The 18,126-nt window shown below is 38.3% G+C and overlaps 1 protein-coding gene across 29 annotated transcripts in view; it reads left to right on the top strand.

Annotated features, from left to right (window-relative positions):
• Positions 1-18,126, top strand: part of dlg1b (discs large MAGUK scaffold protein 1b) — a 140,537-nt gene that overhangs the window by 118,252 nt on the left and 4,159 nt on the right. For 11 of the 29 annotated variants that reach the window (XM_089130982.1, XM_039672751.2, XM_039672754.2 and 8 more), the window contains 12 exons: positions 242-398; positions 556-658; positions 1,727-1,841; positions 3,424-3,600; positions 4,563-4,629; positions 7,593-7,692; positions 11,776-11,817; positions 14,004-14,054; positions 14,159-14,260; positions 16,309-16,481; positions 16,732-16,841; positions 17,106-17,197. In XM_089130982.1, the coding sequence (XP_088987108.1) occupies positions 242-398; positions 556-658; positions 1,727-1,841; positions 3,424-3,600; positions 4,563-4,629; positions 7,593-7,692; positions 11,776-11,817; positions 14,004-14,054; positions 14,159-14,260; positions 16,309-16,481; positions 16,732-16,841; positions 17,106-17,197 (1,289 nt within the window). Of the gene's footprint in view, positions 1-241; positions 399-555; positions 659-1,726; positions 1,842-3,423; positions 3,601-4,562; positions 4,630-7,592; positions 7,693-7,932; positions 7,967-11,775; positions 11,818-14,003; positions 14,055-14,158; positions 14,261-16,308; positions 16,482-16,731; positions 16,842-17,105; positions 17,198-18,126 lie in introns of all 29 variants that reach the window. The other 18 variants (XM_039672756.2, XM_089130985.1, XM_089130984.1 and 15 more) reach the window with 3 other exon arrangements.

Genomic DNA, 18,126 nt, shown 5'->3' with positions numbered 1-18,126 from the left:
GGCTGTGTGTTTCACCTAAATCACCTGTTTCAAAGTCAGAAGACCAGTGTTAAAATACAACACGTACAATACAAAGAACGCCGCACAAAATTTTTTGGATTCAGGAAAATATAAGAATTTTTTGCCAGCTGTTTGTTTCGGACTCAATGAACAATTTGGTGTGCGATGCTATACAAGTCTGTAAGTTTAGTATTTATGTCAGTCTATAAGGACATATGTTGTGTTGTTTTTGGTCATGCAGGGAACCCAGGAAGGTGGTGCTGCATCGAGGCTCTACAGGGCTTGGTTTCAACATAGTGGGTGGAGAGGATGGAGAGGGCATATTTATTTCCTTCATCCTGGCCGGAGGCCCTGCAGACCTGTGTGGAGAGCTGAAGAAAGGAGACCGCCTGGTGTCTGTGAGTGTTTCAGTGGCCACTGTATTTCTTACAGTATTCAGCGGTCATACTGAGCTGAATGGAATAGATAATAGTTATTATACATAATAGATACAGTCTGCAGACCACTGTTACACTGCTTGCGGTATAGATGTAAAAACGACTGTCTTTTTCTTAGGTGAATGGAATAGACCTACGCAGTGCCACTCATGAACAGGCTGCAGCAACCCTGAAGAACGCCGGACAAACCGTTACCATCGTTGCCCAGTATAGACCAGAGGGTGAGTCATAGTCAATTATTTTGATCACCCATTAAAAACAAACCCGAAATCAATCACCGATCAGCAGGAGTCTCTTAGCTGTGTTGTTGCAAGGAGTAAAAAGCCAATAAACCAATACTCCAGTTTTATAGCCATCAATTGACTCATTGGAGTCTTTAAGTCAGGTCAGGGTCTGAAGTAGAACTCGTAAAAATTAGATTTGGATATTGAATCATGCAAGGCTTACTGTACAACTCGTCCTACAGACCATTATTACACTGTTAACAATGCCAGTAAATGTGTAATGCTCTTTCCTGCATTCCCCTTGATGAACAATTTTGCAGAAGATGTGCTTTTAACTGCCTAGTGTCCCTTTTTAAAAACCTTAGGCAGAAATCCCATGTTCTTTAGAGATTTGATTAGATTAGATATGTTAATTAAATGTATTTGCCATAAAATGGTATTATGAAAACACCGCCCGTGTATATTGGTATAAATCATGTCTTTTGTTGAAAACATTTTTTTATACACAAATATTCTTCTGTGAAGTCTATTATAGGTCTAGTTTAAAACTAGACTAAAGACGCATTTATTTAGCCTGGCATTCATATACATTTTTAAAAACAGTTACTGTAAATTTGGCCTCTAGTTCATAAACGCCAGAGGAGAACTGGCCCCCGACTGAGCCTGGGTTCTCCCAAGGTTTTTTTTTTTTCTCCATTGGGTCATCTGATGGAGTTTTAGGAGACCATCGGGTCACTTGATGGAGTTTTTTGGTTCCTTGCCACTGTTGCCTTTGGCTTGCTCAGTTGGGGATATTCAAATTAAATGACCCATCATACCATTGATCAGCTCTACCAGTCTTGATTGTCTTTTTTCATGAATAAACAAACACTGTGATGTTGTCTTGATTGATACTGTGAAGCCGTTTTGATACAATCTGTATTGTTGAAAAGTGCTATATAAATATATTTGACTTGACTTGACTTGACTATTATCTATTACACACACAAATGTTTCATGACTGCATTCAACAGCAGCATTCTGGGAGATGGGCAGTATTGACGTTTTGTGGCCTTGTGTTTTTAGAGTATAGCCGATTTGAAGCCAAGATCCATGACCTAAGAGAGCAGATGATGAACAGTAGCATCAGTTCAGGCTCAGGATCCCTGAGGACCAATCAGAAGAGATCACTATACGTCAGGTACTGGACAAATTTACACCAATATGTTACAAGGGACTGGTCACCAGCATGTAAAGTCACCATTAAATTAAAATGGACAATTCTTATTTTTATATTTAATATTGCAGTTATTATAAATAATTTCTTCGTGCACATCATTATTATCATCATTATCTCGCAATGACATCTCTTCTCTGATGACTTGAGCACTGCACAATCTCTTCTAGCAACCTGTCACTTACATGAGATCGCTAACAACAGCGATCCAACAGTACAATCAAGTCCTGATGGATATCAAGTGCCGCCCTAAATTTTTTTTCTCATTCAAGAAGCAGTTTCTCTCAGATATTCATCACTAGAGCTTGGAGCTAGGGGGGAAAAGGCCACAATTTCTGTTTCATACCAACTTTAAAGGCCTGGTTACACTAAGAACGATAGCTGTAATGACAACTATATTAGCGTCCATACCAAAGGACAATAATGTTCTGTTTATTCTAAGCGCATGTTGCAGTTTTGTCATCTGCCACTTTAAACGCTCAAGCTCTTTAAAGTAGGATGGATTCTGATTCTGAATTTTTTTTATAGTTTTTTTTTTATCGCGATTCCAGTGATATCGTTCCTCTGTGCCTCTATCGTTAGGCCGTGTGTCCACCAAAGCGTTTTTCCACGTGCATGGCGTATGTTTTCAATTGTTTTCAATGGGAGCGCCGCGTTTTTTTAAACGCCATGAGCGTAACGAGGTGCTGGGCGTTTTTTTTTTCATGCTGAAGCGCCGAGCGCCCAGCGTTTTTACTGGTCGCCGGGAGTTGAAAAATTTTCAACTTTGGATAAAACGCAGCGCTCATCATCATCACTTTTTACCCAGCCGTCCAATCACAGTGGAGGACTAAACCACACTAAACCACACTGACCAACTGTCACAACATTCTTTCTGTACAACATCAACTAGCAGAGCTAAACGAACTTAATGGATGAAAAATACATTTTTAGTATGAAACAAATTATCTGCGAAATCGGTTACAAGTAAACTGTGCTGCGGATATTCTGTACCACAGTAACGAAACGTCTCAACGGAAAAAGCGCCCAAAGCACAGCGTCTACAGCAGAGCATCTAGCGTTTTCAGCTGGCAAAAAAACACTTTGGTGGACACACGGCCTTATAGTTTTGGCGTGGACTCTACTATTCTTTTATATTTAGAACAATTTTTAGAACTACATCTCTATTATTGCTGTTATAGTTATCATCCTTGTTGAGAACAGGCCCTAAATGTAGTATTATTTTTTTTTTTACAAATTTCACAATTGATTTGAAATGTTTAGTTCACACACAGCCCTGTAGAGTTTAGTTTCAACCCCAATTAAACGCCCTTGTTCCAGATAATCAAGTCATTCTGGCTTATTTATAAACTACTTGTGTTGAAGCAGGGTTGTAAGTGAACTCGGTAGGACTGGGGCCCTCCAGGAGCTGAGTTTGACACTCCTGATTTAAATGGGCCAGCAATTTTTAAAGCTTCTTGTCAGACTTCACCACATGCACTCAGATAATGCATCAAGTATCTAGTCTGTGTTTTCCCTGTGGTCTTATTTCGACTGTTTTCTGCAGGGCACTGTTTGATTATGATAAAACTAAGGATTCAGGGCTGCCTAGCCAGGGCCTGAACTTCAGTTTTGGGGACATCCTGCACGTGGTTAACGCTTCAGATGATGAGTGGTGGCAGGCACGGCAGGTCACTCCTCAAGGAGAGGTGGAGGAAATGGGCGTTATCCCCAGCAAGAGAAGGTGAGAGACTGAAGGTTAAGAAAATGAAAAAAACGAACAAAAAAATAAATTGTTAAGGTTTACTTTGTAAACTTTTTATTTGTACCAAATAACATCACAATCACAGGTCCTCCAGCACCTGAGTACTTAGCTGATAACTTCTGTAGCCTAAAGTGCATGTCTTCGGCCCTGTTCACACCCGGTATTAAGATGTGTTTTGGCTGATCGGAACACAAGTACACAAGGGAGACAGTGTTTTAATCAGTCTCTTTTGTCCACTTTCAACCACTTCTGTCCTGATTTCTTCGAGGAGAGGGTCTATGGGCGGGTAAATGCATGTAGGTCTTTTCTGATCTTTCAATCTATCTACGCAATTTACATTTAAACACACCCAGAGACAACAGAAAACCATAGGGAGGCATCATTTCTAAATCAGGAATGGAGAGAGAACATCATACTTGGGATGTTTTTAATCTTTAAATCAAACTTGAGTCTCCAGCCAACACCGTTTAAATCCTGTCTTGTGCTTCCCCTTATGTTTACGCAGTAGGTCAGTAGGCGAACACATTCGACCACATGACAAAAGCAATCCAGCAATCCTACACTATAAAAGCAATCCAGTAGAATGTGTTTTTCGACTACCTCTTGATCTTGAAGTGGTTGAAAGTGGACAAGCTCAAAACGTTTTAGACCCTGTTTACGCCTGCATGGGATGACCCATCACCAACCCCCACCCCCATGGAGTCATGGAGTTTTCATCATGTGAAACTGTTGCTTGTGTCGACTGAAAACATACATGAGAAACACCATGAGACAGAAGAGATTCTTGGCCATTGCAGTATGCTACTGAACATTGAACACGCCATTTGTGTGGATTTGCATAAAACAGTTAATTGCTTTGATGCCGTGAAGAATGCAGTGTAACATGGATTTAAAGTGGATAACAGCTATTGTTATCTGAGATCCTTGTGATTTCTCTACAGAGTGGAGAAGAAGGAGAGAGCCAGGTTAAAGACAGTTAAGTTTAACTCCAAGTCACGAGAAAAAGGGGTGAGTGAACCATTTCACACATGCATACAGTACCTAGTAAGATAAGAACAATGTTCTGTTCTAAAACCTAGCGAGTTGCAAGTTTGACTTCTAAGACCACTTTCTTACTGAACTTGAACTTCGTGACTGATTTGCAATTTTTATTTCATTATTTTCCATAAATAACATAAGACTTGACACTTCAATTTTGTTGTTCATTTTCTAAGATAAATTGACAATAATGTAATAAAGAAAAAAATACCTAGCACACTTAAATATTGGGTAAATTTGGGTCAGAGTTGTTGGGTCAAGTTGTGTCAGGATTTTTTTTATATACTTTTCTGTTAATCGACATTTCTCTCAACTTGTCTACAATCTTGAATAAAGTTTTGAGCTCACAGTGTGTCCTGGGATTGTATTCTCTGCAAACCAGACACTACTGTTTAAAAGTTTGGGGTCGTTTTTGAAAATGCAATAAAAACTGTAATACTGTGAAATATTATTACAAATTTTTTCTATTTTAATGTTTTTTTGTAATGTTATTTAGTCCTGTCCTGACAAAGCTACGAATTACTCCAGTATTCAATGTCTCATGTTTCTATGCTGAGAAATGTTTCTTATTATCAATGTAGAAAACTGATATGCTGCTTACGATGTTCAATAAATATTGAACAGATGTGCTGCACAATACATTATGATAATTTTTTGATGAAAAGTATATCTTTTGTAACAAAAATGTTAATTTAATGCGTCCTCGCTAAATTAAAGGTGTTAATTTCTTAAAACAAATTTACTGACCCCAACAATTGGATCAATTATATTGGTAAGTTTACATGTTGATTTTGGCCAAAATAAGGTATCTTAGAAGGCAACACAATGTTGTTTCCTTCCTTATGGAACAACCTCTGGATTATGATGTCTAAAATGCTGTAGAAGTAGGCAACTCACTAGGGATTAGAACAAAACGTCTTTGTTGCTTACATTTTGTATCTAGAATGGCATTGAAATGCAATTTAAATGACTTTACGAATTATGTTTATATAATGTTCCTACCTCTGTGAAAGTTTGAAAGTTTTATATTAACTCACATTTAATAATGCTCAGTCAGTGCATTCAGTGGAATGTAAGATTCTGGATTACGTTTACTAATCAGTCTGCCATATGAATGGTCCGGTCTAAATTAACAGCATGCATAGCTGCAAGTGTTGCAGGCCCAAAAACGGCCATATGTTATATATAACACATATAACAATACTGTAATACATCTATAACTCATTTATGAGGCATAGAAGTCAAAACACCAGATTATCTAACAGCCGACAAAACATGCATGATAGGAAAACGAAGGACAAATACGCTTGCCATTGATGTCGGACTGCTCGTCCTTCTGTATGCCACACCTCCTCCTTTCCTGTCCTTCATCCTCACACTCTTCTCCTTCTGCCTACCATGCTATGCTCTCCAGTAACTCACAGTGTTGCAGTGCAAACAACCAGGCTTATAACTGACACCGCGTAAGAATAGAAATGCACCAATACTCCTGGTGCCGAAGAACAGAGCCATGTAGTTACTATTACTTAAAGGGGTGATGAACTGAGAAATCAAATTTTTCCTTTTCCTTTTTGACATCTAAGAGGTCATCATATTATAAGAATATCCTGTAAGTTTCAGAACTGAAAACGTCCTTGTTAGTTCAATAAAAGCTTTTATTGACACCAGCCTCAGCAAAAGACTCATTTTTAAAAGTGAGGAACTATGACGTCAAAGAGGATAAAACACCACCCCCGCAGAAGAAGATCAAACGGCTACTTCAACACGGCCGGTTTAGCCCCGCCCACCAATTCACGCATTACACGCATAGCAAATAACATAGATGCCTACCTCGTGATGACAAACCGGATCGAGCTACCGAGCAAAACAAAATATTGTGCAGTGCCTGGTTGTGGAAGAAGACAGTCACTGCAAATGCTTCCTCTGGATTCCTATAGGGCTGCATGGACAAACTTTATTTTTAATGATGATCCAGTTGATGAGGTAAAACATTGTCCGTCTGTTCGCTTCATTTCACTGAGGATTGTTTTGTAAAGAAGACTGGATTTGCAGTCCGATTAAGATTAAAGAACGGTGCTGTGCCGTCTATATTGGATCTGACAGGAATGGTGCAACACTCAGACTCTGGGTCGAACATGTATCGGCGAATCATTCCGGTTGCCATTTTACAAAATTTGACATTTTTTTAAAACAATTTCCCCCAAGTGCATCGACGGGTGAGTTGAAACTCATTATAAAATGCAAAACTGTTATCCAGTCACAGCAGTGGGCGTTTATTTCCAAGTCTTCAGTACGAGACGCCCATAAAAACCAAGCATTTTTTTCAGCTAGGCTCAAAACTAGGGTACAAAATAGCCTATTACTTATTCATTTTGATGTTTTTGAATGCAAAAACCAAGCGGACGTCATAAGTTGACCTCAGACAACAATATAATAAAATTTAAAAAGCCAGTTCATGACCCCTTTAAATAGTTTCGCATACAGGCTCTGTCCACAGCAAAGGATTTCATACTATATTTTGACCAATAAATCAGCCCAACTTGCTTTGTTTTGTGGCATGTGGCCACAACCAAAGCAGTTATAGGCCTTCACGTACATGCTTTTTACCCTCTGCATGCAAATCTGAATGCTTCGAGATTTCCTGCTGCTAGCTTTTTTTTGAGTCCTCGACTCAAAATCCATTCATTTGTCCACTTCAGTTCATCATGCATTTCATGTACAATTCTTACTTTGTGACGTCCTCCATTAATTGAGTAAACACCTATCTATGAGAAATTGATCGTCAAATGTATCTTGAATCACTTGATCAAGTCATCAGAGGTCCACAAAGCCAAGAGCAAAACAATCATCTTTTATTTTTTCCATATGAACATTAGACAGCCCTCTTTCCCTCCCTTCTTTTCTTTTGCCCTCCCCTTCCTTTTCTTCCTCAGCAGTCCCTCAATGACAAGCGTAAAAAGAACCTCTTTTCCCGCAAGTTCACCTTCTACAAGAACAAGGAGGCGAGTGAGCCGGAAATGGACGATGTGGACCGTAAGTACAGAAAGCGGCACTGCAGCGCAATCTTGGGTGAGAATAGGGCAGCAGGTCATGAAGGACAGAGGTGGGCACTGCTCCACTGGACACAGCAGGCATCACAGCAACACCCGTGGACAGAGAACGCATGGTGCCTGCTGTGTCCAGTGACTGGACCAGGCCTTAGAGTGTCTCAGTAACCCATGTACTCTTGTGGTTGTTGTCTCTCTCGTTGCTCCCTTCCTGACCGCTCCACAGGACAACCCAGATGACATGCTATCCAAAGGCCTGAGTAAGTTCCCCATGTAGACGCCCACTTGGTCACCTCTGGACCAGATCTCTCTTCCTCTCGCATCTCTCATTCTTCACTCTCATAATTCATGCTGATCTTCCTCTCGAAGGGCACCTTTAGTTTGTCCCAGAGATCAAGAGCTTCTCCAGACACACTTAAACTACCAGATCCGTTTTCTCTTTCTGTTGTTGATGGTGGAGGTGAAAAGGTCTGTCTTTCTCACCGTTCTCTATGGGATCTCCCCTCATTCAGTATCTGCACATTTTATTTTCTCATGATGTTCTATTGTGAAAAATGATCTGATTTGTATTTGCCATGACACACTTTAGATCTAAGCACGAGTCCATCACGTGGACAGGTGAACTGCTAATGTAACGGGTGGAAATAACATTTACGTGGTCATTTGCAGTGCTGGTCGTGAATCGTTATTATTAATTATTACCATGTTATTGGGCTGAATGCCTAATGTTGGTTGGTTTGATTGCCTGTGTTACATGAGAAAATCAATCATTTTTCTTTCTAATCAGATTTAATGCGGGTGTGGTGTGGTTTTATTTTCTGTGTTGAGTCATTCTTCAATTGCGGTGGCACACAACATTTGTAAAAATCATGATTTATTTTTTAAAATAATAAAATGCTACGTATTTAAAAGTTGTTTAATATAGTATGTCTTGTAAAAAGAAAGCTTACTGATTTTTTTTTTTTTTTTTTACAAATTGAAATCAAATACTGGTGCCACAAACATTTATGTCTGTAGTGTATAGTCTATAGTGTACCAGTATTTGAAGTAAATTTCTGTTTTTCTAAAATGAGTAGGAATATGCACATTTAAAATGGTGTTTAGTGTCAGGTTTGGGTGAAGGGATGAAGCTAGGATTCAATATGCTAGAAGCAATGGGCTTTATTAATGATTTATAAATAAAAAAAAGACCTAGACGTTTCCACATGAAGGTACCTCACGAAACTGATTTGGGACAGACTTCTGAGGCAGCTTCACGGTTTAATGATCTACAGCAAAATAGAGCGAGCTTCGGTGAAAACTAAATTAATATTTAAAGACTACAATAGTGATTTCTCGCTAAAAATGACATCATAAGTGGAAAACATTGATCAAAAATGTGCATTTACAGACAAACTGATGACCAGCCGCAACTTTGAGACACCATCTTTCGTGTCCAGGGCTCTCTCATAAAACCTAGAAATAAACTATTGACAGAACCCTGACATTTGGTACCTTTATCACTTTAAGGTCTCAAAACTTTTAATTATAAATGGCTATGAAAGAAAGTTCAGATATATTTTTGAAGTAACACTACAGAGGTAATATAACATCATAGACTTAGAACAAAGTCTACGCTGTCATAAAGATGCTGTTTTTCAGCCATACCTGAAGAAGAGTGAAACAATTATATGATAATGAATGTCCTAAAGCAAATTCTGTAACACTTTACAAACTGAACATCTACAGCATTTTGTAATCTTAGTTAATGACTAATAGATTATTAAAATCAAAAGTATGTTAGTTAATGCACTGTGAGTTTACATTAACAAACAATGGCAGGCTGCATTTTAATTATGTAACATTAAAAAAGATAAATGAATACAGTATTAAATGTTTTGCTCATTGTTTGTTTGTTAGTTAATACATTAACTGATGTTAACAAATGAGACCTTATTGTAAAGTGTAACTGCAAATTCTTTGATTTTTTTTTTTTTTTTTTTTTATGAAAAATGTAACCAAATGTTTGCTTTTTTAAAACAATTTATTTAAATTGTTCCTGGTAAATTAAGAAATCAATATAACTATTTTATTTGTTCTAAAAATGTTATATTTTTTCAATTACATCCCAGGATATGTCTGAATGGCGGGAACATGCTGATTTTGTTGGTTGCACATAAAATTTCTCAAACTCTGTGTTCTCAAACAAAAATGTTCCAGTTTAAACATGTTAAAACAGTACAAAAATTGTTACCCCTCTACACAATTTAAAAATGCAAACATTGAATGATTTATTGGTTTTTAATGTTTATTTTAACTGTTGCAGGGGTAGGGGTAACTTGCCACTGAAATTGAAGAATGACCCCGTTGACGGATTTTGTTTTGAATCAGGACGTTGGGTGTCATCCAGTAGCTTTCAGTTTAAAACTCAATAAAGCCACACTAATATGGACAAAGACACCTTCAGAAAGGAAATCATTTCTCAGCCTACAGCCTAAAACTTTAAATCTGCCCGTATATGCAAAATAGGTAGTACATATTTTAAATGTTTAAGACATTTATAGACAAACGTTGCGTGAGCGTGTGCTTAATACCCTGTCTCTGTCGTTTAGATTAATATTTGCTGCTAGGAAGGATTAACTTGTTTACTGTCTTTCTCTATTTTTATTTTCAAATTTATAGGCTATTTTATGCTAACATTAATTTGAGATGTATAAGAAACATGAAACTATGGCTGGTAATAAAAACAAAAATTGTGATAAATCTTATGATTTCTGACCAGTATTTAGAAAGCAGAATGAAACCGTAATAATGTCAAACTCTGTATTTTTAACTATCGTGTAATTTAACTATTTTTCCATGAACTTTTCTACAAAGCTTGCATTTTCTACAAAGCTTGTAGACCCCTGCGCTAGTTAAAGGATAAGTTCACTTTTGAAAAAAACTTTTGCTGATAATTTACTAACCCCTATGTCATCCAAGATGTCTTTCCTCAGTCGAAAAGAAATTAAGGTTTTTGATGAAAATATTCCAGGATTTTTCTCCATATAATGGACTTCCATGGGAACCAGGTCCAACCGAGGTCCAAACGACAGTTATAACAGTTACAGATGCAGCTTCAAATGTCTTTAAACGACACCAGACGATGAATAAGGGTCTTATCATGCGAAACGATCGGTTATTTCAAAGCTTATTCCAAAAATGTAACTTTTCTAAGGACAAATCCTAGCCTTTCTCCATTCTGTGAGGCGCGTTTGCAACATCACGTAATACGTAATTACGTTCAAAAGGTCACGGGCGACGTAGCCGGAAGTACAGAGTCAGAGTGTTTACAAGTTGAACGTATAGGTTGAACGTGAAAACTAACTCAAACGCCGTTTACAAAAAAGGAATTAAAAGATAAAACAACGATGTCGGACGATTTTGATTCTGTACTTCCGGCTACGTCGCCCGTGACCTTTTGAACGTAATTACGTATTACGTGACATTGCAAACGCGCCTCACAATATATTACAAGGCTAGCATTTGTCCTTAGAAAAGTTACATTTTTGGAATAAGCTTTGAAATAACCGATCGTTTCGCATGATAAGACCCTTATTCATCGTTTGGTGTCGTTTAAAGACATTTGAAGCTGCATCTGAAACTGTTATTAACTGTCGTTTGGACCTCGGTTGGATCTGGTTCCCATTGAAGTCCATTATATGGAGAAAAATCCTGGAATATTTTCATCAAAAACCTTAATTTCTTTTCGACTGAAGAAAGAAAGACATGGACATCTTGGATGACATGGGGGTGAGTAAATTATCAGCAAAAGTTTTTTCAAAAGTGAACTAATCCTTTAACTTTGTCAACTTTTAAGAGTATATTAGCACACAACCTCAAAACTATCAAACATGGACTAAAGTTTTGATTTCATGTGGTCTTTAAATTGGAGAGGGACACAGTTGCATTGATGATTCTCAGAGGGTGTACTGTGTCCCTCAGTGGTGTGTGTCTGCACTCCTCCACTCTTATGTGAAGTCACCTCATGCATCATCATGTGTTCCTGTTCTTGGTTTTCATCATCCATTCCCCTCTGTTATGATTTCAGAGCATGTCACCTCTAATGCCAGTGATAGTGAGAGTAGTTACCGTAAGTTCTTCTTTCCATTTTGTCCATCCGTCGGCCTCGTCTGCTTTTCTTTCACATTTAACACTCTTCCTCTCTCTCTCTCTCTCTCTCTCTCTCTTCCTCTCTGCTGTGAACTAACGTGTATGGGAGATCCAGTTTAATAATACAATATAAAAATAAATAAATCGCCAAGCAGTGTTATTCTGGGCTTCTCACGAGTTTACATCACCCACCCCCTTCACCAGAGCAGCACTGCAGTGAGGCAGGCTGGGTAATGTTCCACAAGCCACACAGATACAATACCAAAATCAATCAGTGAGCCCTCCGCCAGTCTCCATAGCAACAGTGCACCCCCATCACTACCCAGCCCTTGCCCTCTCTCTGTCAGAGACAGTCAGAGTCACAGTGTTATATCAAAGCCACTCTGAAGATATTACACACCGCTGTGATCAGCACTGCAGACTGTGCATCAGAGCAGGGCATTACCAGCTACTGCATGAGACCAGACACTTCGAGGCACGATTCAATGCGTCACAGCATCATAATGGGATCGCCAATGAAATTAAATAAATTCAAACATAAATCTAAATTTGATGTAGCTTCTTCAATATTTCCACTTGTTCTGCTATATCACCGTTCAAAAGCTTTGAGATTTCTTTTTTTGAAAGAAATGAATTCCTTTATTTAATAAGGATGTATAAAATGATGTAATAGTTAATTACATTTAATTGGGAAAGTAAAGACATTTGTAATGTTTCAAATAAATGCAGTTCTTTTGATCTTTCTATTCATCTAAAATCCTGCACGGAAAATCCACAGTTTCACAGCATGTGACTCTGAAGACTTGGAGTAATGATGCTGAAAATTCAGCTTTGACATCACAGTTTGTTGTTTGTTGACATCACAGAGTTGTTTAATGTATTATTAATAAAAGATGCATTTATTTTAAACAGTAATAATATTTCACAATATTACAGTTTTACTGTATTTGTGATAAAATAAATGCAGCCGTGGTGAGCATAAGAGACTTATTTCAGACACGTTTTTTAAAAAAATCTTACTTTATTTTATGCTGATATGTTTTAGTAAATGTTAAGTTTTCATTTCTTTGGCATTTGTTTAGTTAGCAATGATATGGAAATTGTATGGCTACAGTACAGTGCAATGAAATCCATCACAGCAATTAATTCATAAATAATTGTTTTGCTGGAAAATGATGTCATACAATGCAGGACCTGTACTTTCCAGTTGTAATAGTATAATCAGTATTTGATTGTGTCAGCACAACCCTGCTTGTCCTGTAAAGTCAAGTCTTCATTGAAGCTGTACTTTGTGATCTTTCATGCATGTGAATAACTAACAAAAACAGGCAGTTTATTCTGCACTAACCTACAGTATTTCACATTGCTTTCTTGTGGGAAGGGGAATAAATGCATAATATTTCATAGCATTAAGTACACTACAGTATGATGCAATAAACAGCACATGCATGGCACAGGCCCTTACAAATTCTGCCCTTAACTTTAAAGGACGATCTACATTCATTTACAGCACGTATCTACCTCTAACTCGTAGTGCACTGCTGAGATCCACAGGAAGAGCTGCGCTTTAATCATTATGACAGTTTCATACCATCCATTTTGTTGCAGTTTCACACATTCAATAATAGACTGGTGCAGGTATGACGTCAGAACCCAGTTCGCCGCTGGTTTCTTCGAGATGTTCCTGTGTGGTTTTATAATGGGCTTTTTTCACTTTATGAGTAAAAGAAAGCCTGTGGTAAACATAACTTGACGATTCTTTGACGTTTTTTCTACAACTTACACTCATACCTCAAGCAGTCTTATCTAGTAACTTAATAAAAATGAACGCAACTGCTTCAAAATTGAGCGTTTTGCCCTGGGTGTGTGTAAATTATGTTGTAGAACAAAACGTCAGTTTATTCAAGTCATGTTTTCCACAGTTTAGTCGGAAAAAACTCATCATAAAAACCCATTGGAAAATCTCGAAGGAACCAGCGGCGAATTAACGTCATACCTGGACCACTCTATAATGCATGAGCTGAAAACATTGCATTGATATTTAAGTGTCTTAATCTGCTTGGCTGGATTTGTTTGTCTTAAAACGATACCGTAAACCAAACAATGTATTGTACAGAGATATTTTTTCTAGGTTTAACTGTGTGTCTGTATATGTTTATTTCTCAGGTGGTCAAGAGGAATATGTGCTCTCTTATGAGCCAGTCTGTCAGCAGGAAGGTAAAATGCTTATGATTATCTGTAACATAAATATTAACCTGTGAGATTGAACACAAATTATTATTAGGAAAATGTCATTGATTTCATGTATGGTCTTTTCACAGTGAACTACGCACGGCCAGTGATAATCTTGGGTCCGATGAAGGACCGAGTAAACGATGACCTGATATCAGAGTTCCCTGACAAATTCGGTTCCTGTGTTCCCCGTAAGTCTCTGTACACCGTGTGTATGAGCTGATGAGATAATATGATGAGTAGGGTTGGGTATCGAGAATCGAGTATCGATTGGAACCGAGACTAACTTTTAGTTTTTCCCGGAATCGTTCAAAATTTAAAATTTCGATTCCTAGTTTCGATATTCACAGTCCGCCGAGCGGAAGAAGAAACCGCTGAACAACACCAACGAAGAAGCGTCTACCGGAAGTGTTGGCATAACCACGCGAGTCGAACATGAGTACCTTACGTCGGTGATCCAAAGTGTGGCTTCGCTTTTCTAAAAATAAAGAAATCTCGGCAAAATGCAAAATTTGTGACAAAAGGAGTATTTTTACAGAAGGAGTATTTCCTTCAGAAAGGCCGTTGGTTAGCAAGGTTAGCTAAACTTTTTTGACCCTGCCTCTTAAAAAAATCGGAATCGAGAATCGTTAGGAACCGGAATCGAAACAAGGAATCGGAATCAGAATCGTTCAAATTCAAACGATACCCAACCCTAATGATGAGGGCTCATTGTCATCGTGACAGTGTCTGCAGTGGATATAACAGGATGGTTTGCAGGCTTGCCAGATGAGAAAAGCAGTTTTGACTACATCGACATGCTTGAATAGCTTTTTTCTTTTTCTTTTTTGAGATTTTAATATAATTCTACTTGTAAGTAATGTTAATTATTATTCCATGTGAGGTTATTAAACTGGAGAATGTCTGTGATTTAATTAATTTCCCTTCAAAATGCAATGGACTCGGACCATTCATGATGCGGTTTGATTAAATTGAGCATTAAGAATACCGAAATATGATCACACAATGCACCGTAGTAACGAGCGCACAACCAATGGCTAGAGAATACCCATAATGCACTTTGTCTTGCCAGAAGATGGCACTCACAGCTAAGTCATCCATCCATTTTCCAAATCGCTGATCCAATGCGGCTACAGCGTAATATCATCCTATTTGATGGATTATTAAATAATTAAAGTAAGGTTTATTCATGATCGTTTCCAACACAGTGTTTAGTATAAATCTTTTCATTATTCCTGGAGCTGCCAGTTTGCTAAGTGTCAAATGATTTTTGAATCAGCAAGCACAAACTACACAAGAGTGGCAGCCCTTCTGGCGCACTTAGTGTCCGAATTCCTTTAAGGCCGCGACACACCAAGCCGAAGGTCTGCCGTCAGCCAGCCGAGTTTTTTTGGTGTGTTCCGCAACATTGTCTCTAGTCGGACGGCGTCTGGGTTTTTTGGGCCAATTCAGCATGTCTGCTCTGCGTCGGGCCGTCAGTGAGAGAGAGAACTTTGATTGGCTGTTCAGCTTAGTGAATGAATCCGTGCAAAAGAATTAAAGCGAAAGTGATGAAAGCGAGCAAAGAAGTTAAGAGGGTACAGACAGAAGACTGATATAATTTTACATCATCTTACCTGAGCATTCGAATGCACAAATATTTTCATAATAATAATAATAATGAGCTGACTGGAATGAAGAAAGTGTTTGATATTGAAAATTTAACTTATAATTGTAAGCAAGCACTGCTTTGCTTACGTGTGTGTATCTGCAGACCTAGTTTCAGTTACCTATTCTGAATGATGAAAATACCTGCTGATATAGACAGATATTTACTTACACGCAGACGCGGAACGCACATGCTAGTTTACAGTTGCCTTTAGTCCATTTGGTGAGATCAAGTGCAGCTTTTTGGCCACAACACAGTCAGCTGTAGTCGCTGCTAGTTCTTGGTGTGTCCCAGGCTTTAGATGAGGAAGGCATCCAATGATGAGCAGGGACCCCCAGGACAAGTTTGAGAAGCACAGCAATAGCTTCCAAAAAAGTCATTGAGGCCAATGGTTCTCATCTTACATTTTTTTATATATATATATATAAGCTTATCAGGTTGAAATTGTGACTAACAAATATTTTACTGATTCTTTTCCTAATTCGTATAGAATAAATCTCTTCAAACTCATGGGCTTTGCACAGCATAATCTGGGTGGCTGTGTTCTGAGACCCACAATAATAATGTATCTTGTGCTCCTCTCTGTCTCAGATACAACGAGACCGAAGCGAGATTACGAGGTGGACGGGAGAGACTACCACTTTGTCGTGTCCAGAGAGCAGATGGAGAAAGATATACAGGAGCACAAGTTCATCGAGGCCGGCCAGTACAACAGCCACCTGTATGGAACCAGCGTGCAGTCTGTCAAAGAGGTGGCGGAAAAGGTGAGGTTATTACCAACACCAAGTACGTACATTACATTTACCAGGCAACAGAATAGGTTTTTGAATGTCATTAGTCAATGTTTACATATGATGTTATTTACGAATCGGAGCTTAGCATTATTTCTGGAGAAATAAGCACAAAATGCACGATACACCTGCACAACTGCTGACAACACAGGAGTCTAATGCATAAACATGCATCATTATTGCTAACCAGATGAAAACACTGTGTGTGTGATACTCTCGTCAGGGCAAACACTGCATTCTAGATGTATCAGGCAACGCCATCAAGAGGCTGCAAGTGGCTGTGCTTTATCCCATCGCCATTTTCATCAAACCAAAATCAGTGGAGAACATCATGTGAGTAAAAGACAAGAAATCCAACTAGTATTTACAAAGAATGTCATGCCGTCAATGACGAATACATTACTATGGTGATGATGGGAAGGGTGGGATGTCTATTCTTTACCTGTATCGTTAACCGTGCCCAGTCAGAGGCATCGGGGCGCCGTCAAATCTATTTATTTCTCAAACCCTTTTTAATATTGGATCACCCAGTAACCCACAAGCAATGCAATGCACCAGTGTGTAATTAGAGGGCAATGTTGTTTGCTCTGTCCTCAGGGAGATGAATAAAAGACTGACGGAGGAACAAGGCAGGAAGACATACGACAGAGCCATGAAGCTGGAACAGGAGTTCATGGAGCACTTCACAGGTCTGTATGCTCATTCTGTGTGTCTCTCACACAGCCGTCAAGACTAGAGTCTACCACAACTCACATTCCTGATATTACAATACCATAGACTGTAAAAAATATGGACAAAGCGTCTGTGACGTCACCCAGAGACTCTCTGAAGAACGGGTTTGAAGCTGTTTATGGGCGGCGCCATACTGGAAAATCTTGGAAAATACAAAATACAAAAGTTTCAGAAAGGATACAGAGGTGGTATGATGTGTTGTGTCAGATCATGGCCGAGACGTCAAATTCACTCGGCGCAGCCCGTTATCAGCTGTCAATCAAAGTTAACCGACCTTATTTGTCATACGTTTTATATCTAAATATGATCTAAACTAACGAGTTCGAAAAAAATGTACCCCCCTCACAGTTGTCAGGCCATATTGAAGATTACAATAAAAGTCCATGGGACCAAACTGTAAACATATGAATTTATGCTGTGAAAACGGACATTATAACATGACGTCTATGGATATTTGCTCCCTTTTGGGACCGGCCTCTAGCGGATTTGAGATGTATTGCAGTTTATCGCACTTCCGGGTAGGCTTCATCTTTCAGATTAGAATGTTGCCGCTTGTACAATACACTATATATGAAGAGCTCTTTTCCAAAACGCTATAAATCCATTTCAATAGTTTTCAGGAAAACTACATTTTTTACCTAGACCCACACATTTTGTGAATATTCAAATTATCCTGTTTAAATGTTTTATTGGTTCAGTCTGAACATTTTGAACAATAATTATTAAATCAAACAACAATATTGTTAATGATAATTTAAAAGTTAATTTTATTTTTTTCCAAAACGCTATAAATCGAAATAAACCTCAAACAAATAGTACCAATTTCAACATATGCATGAAAAAAAACAAATTATTAATACCAATTTCAACATATGCATGAAAAAAC

Source organism: Pimephales promelas, chromosome 5, assembly GCF_988280905.1.
Source record: "Pimephales promelas chromosome 5, fPimPro1.hap1.1, whole genome shotgun sequence".
In the NCBI taxonomy this organism is placed as follows: domain Eukaryota; kingdom Metazoa; phylum Chordata; class Actinopteri; order Cypriniformes; family Leuciscidae; genus Pimephales; species Pimephales promelas.
This window is presented reverse-complemented; position numbering and strand designations above follow the sequence as displayed.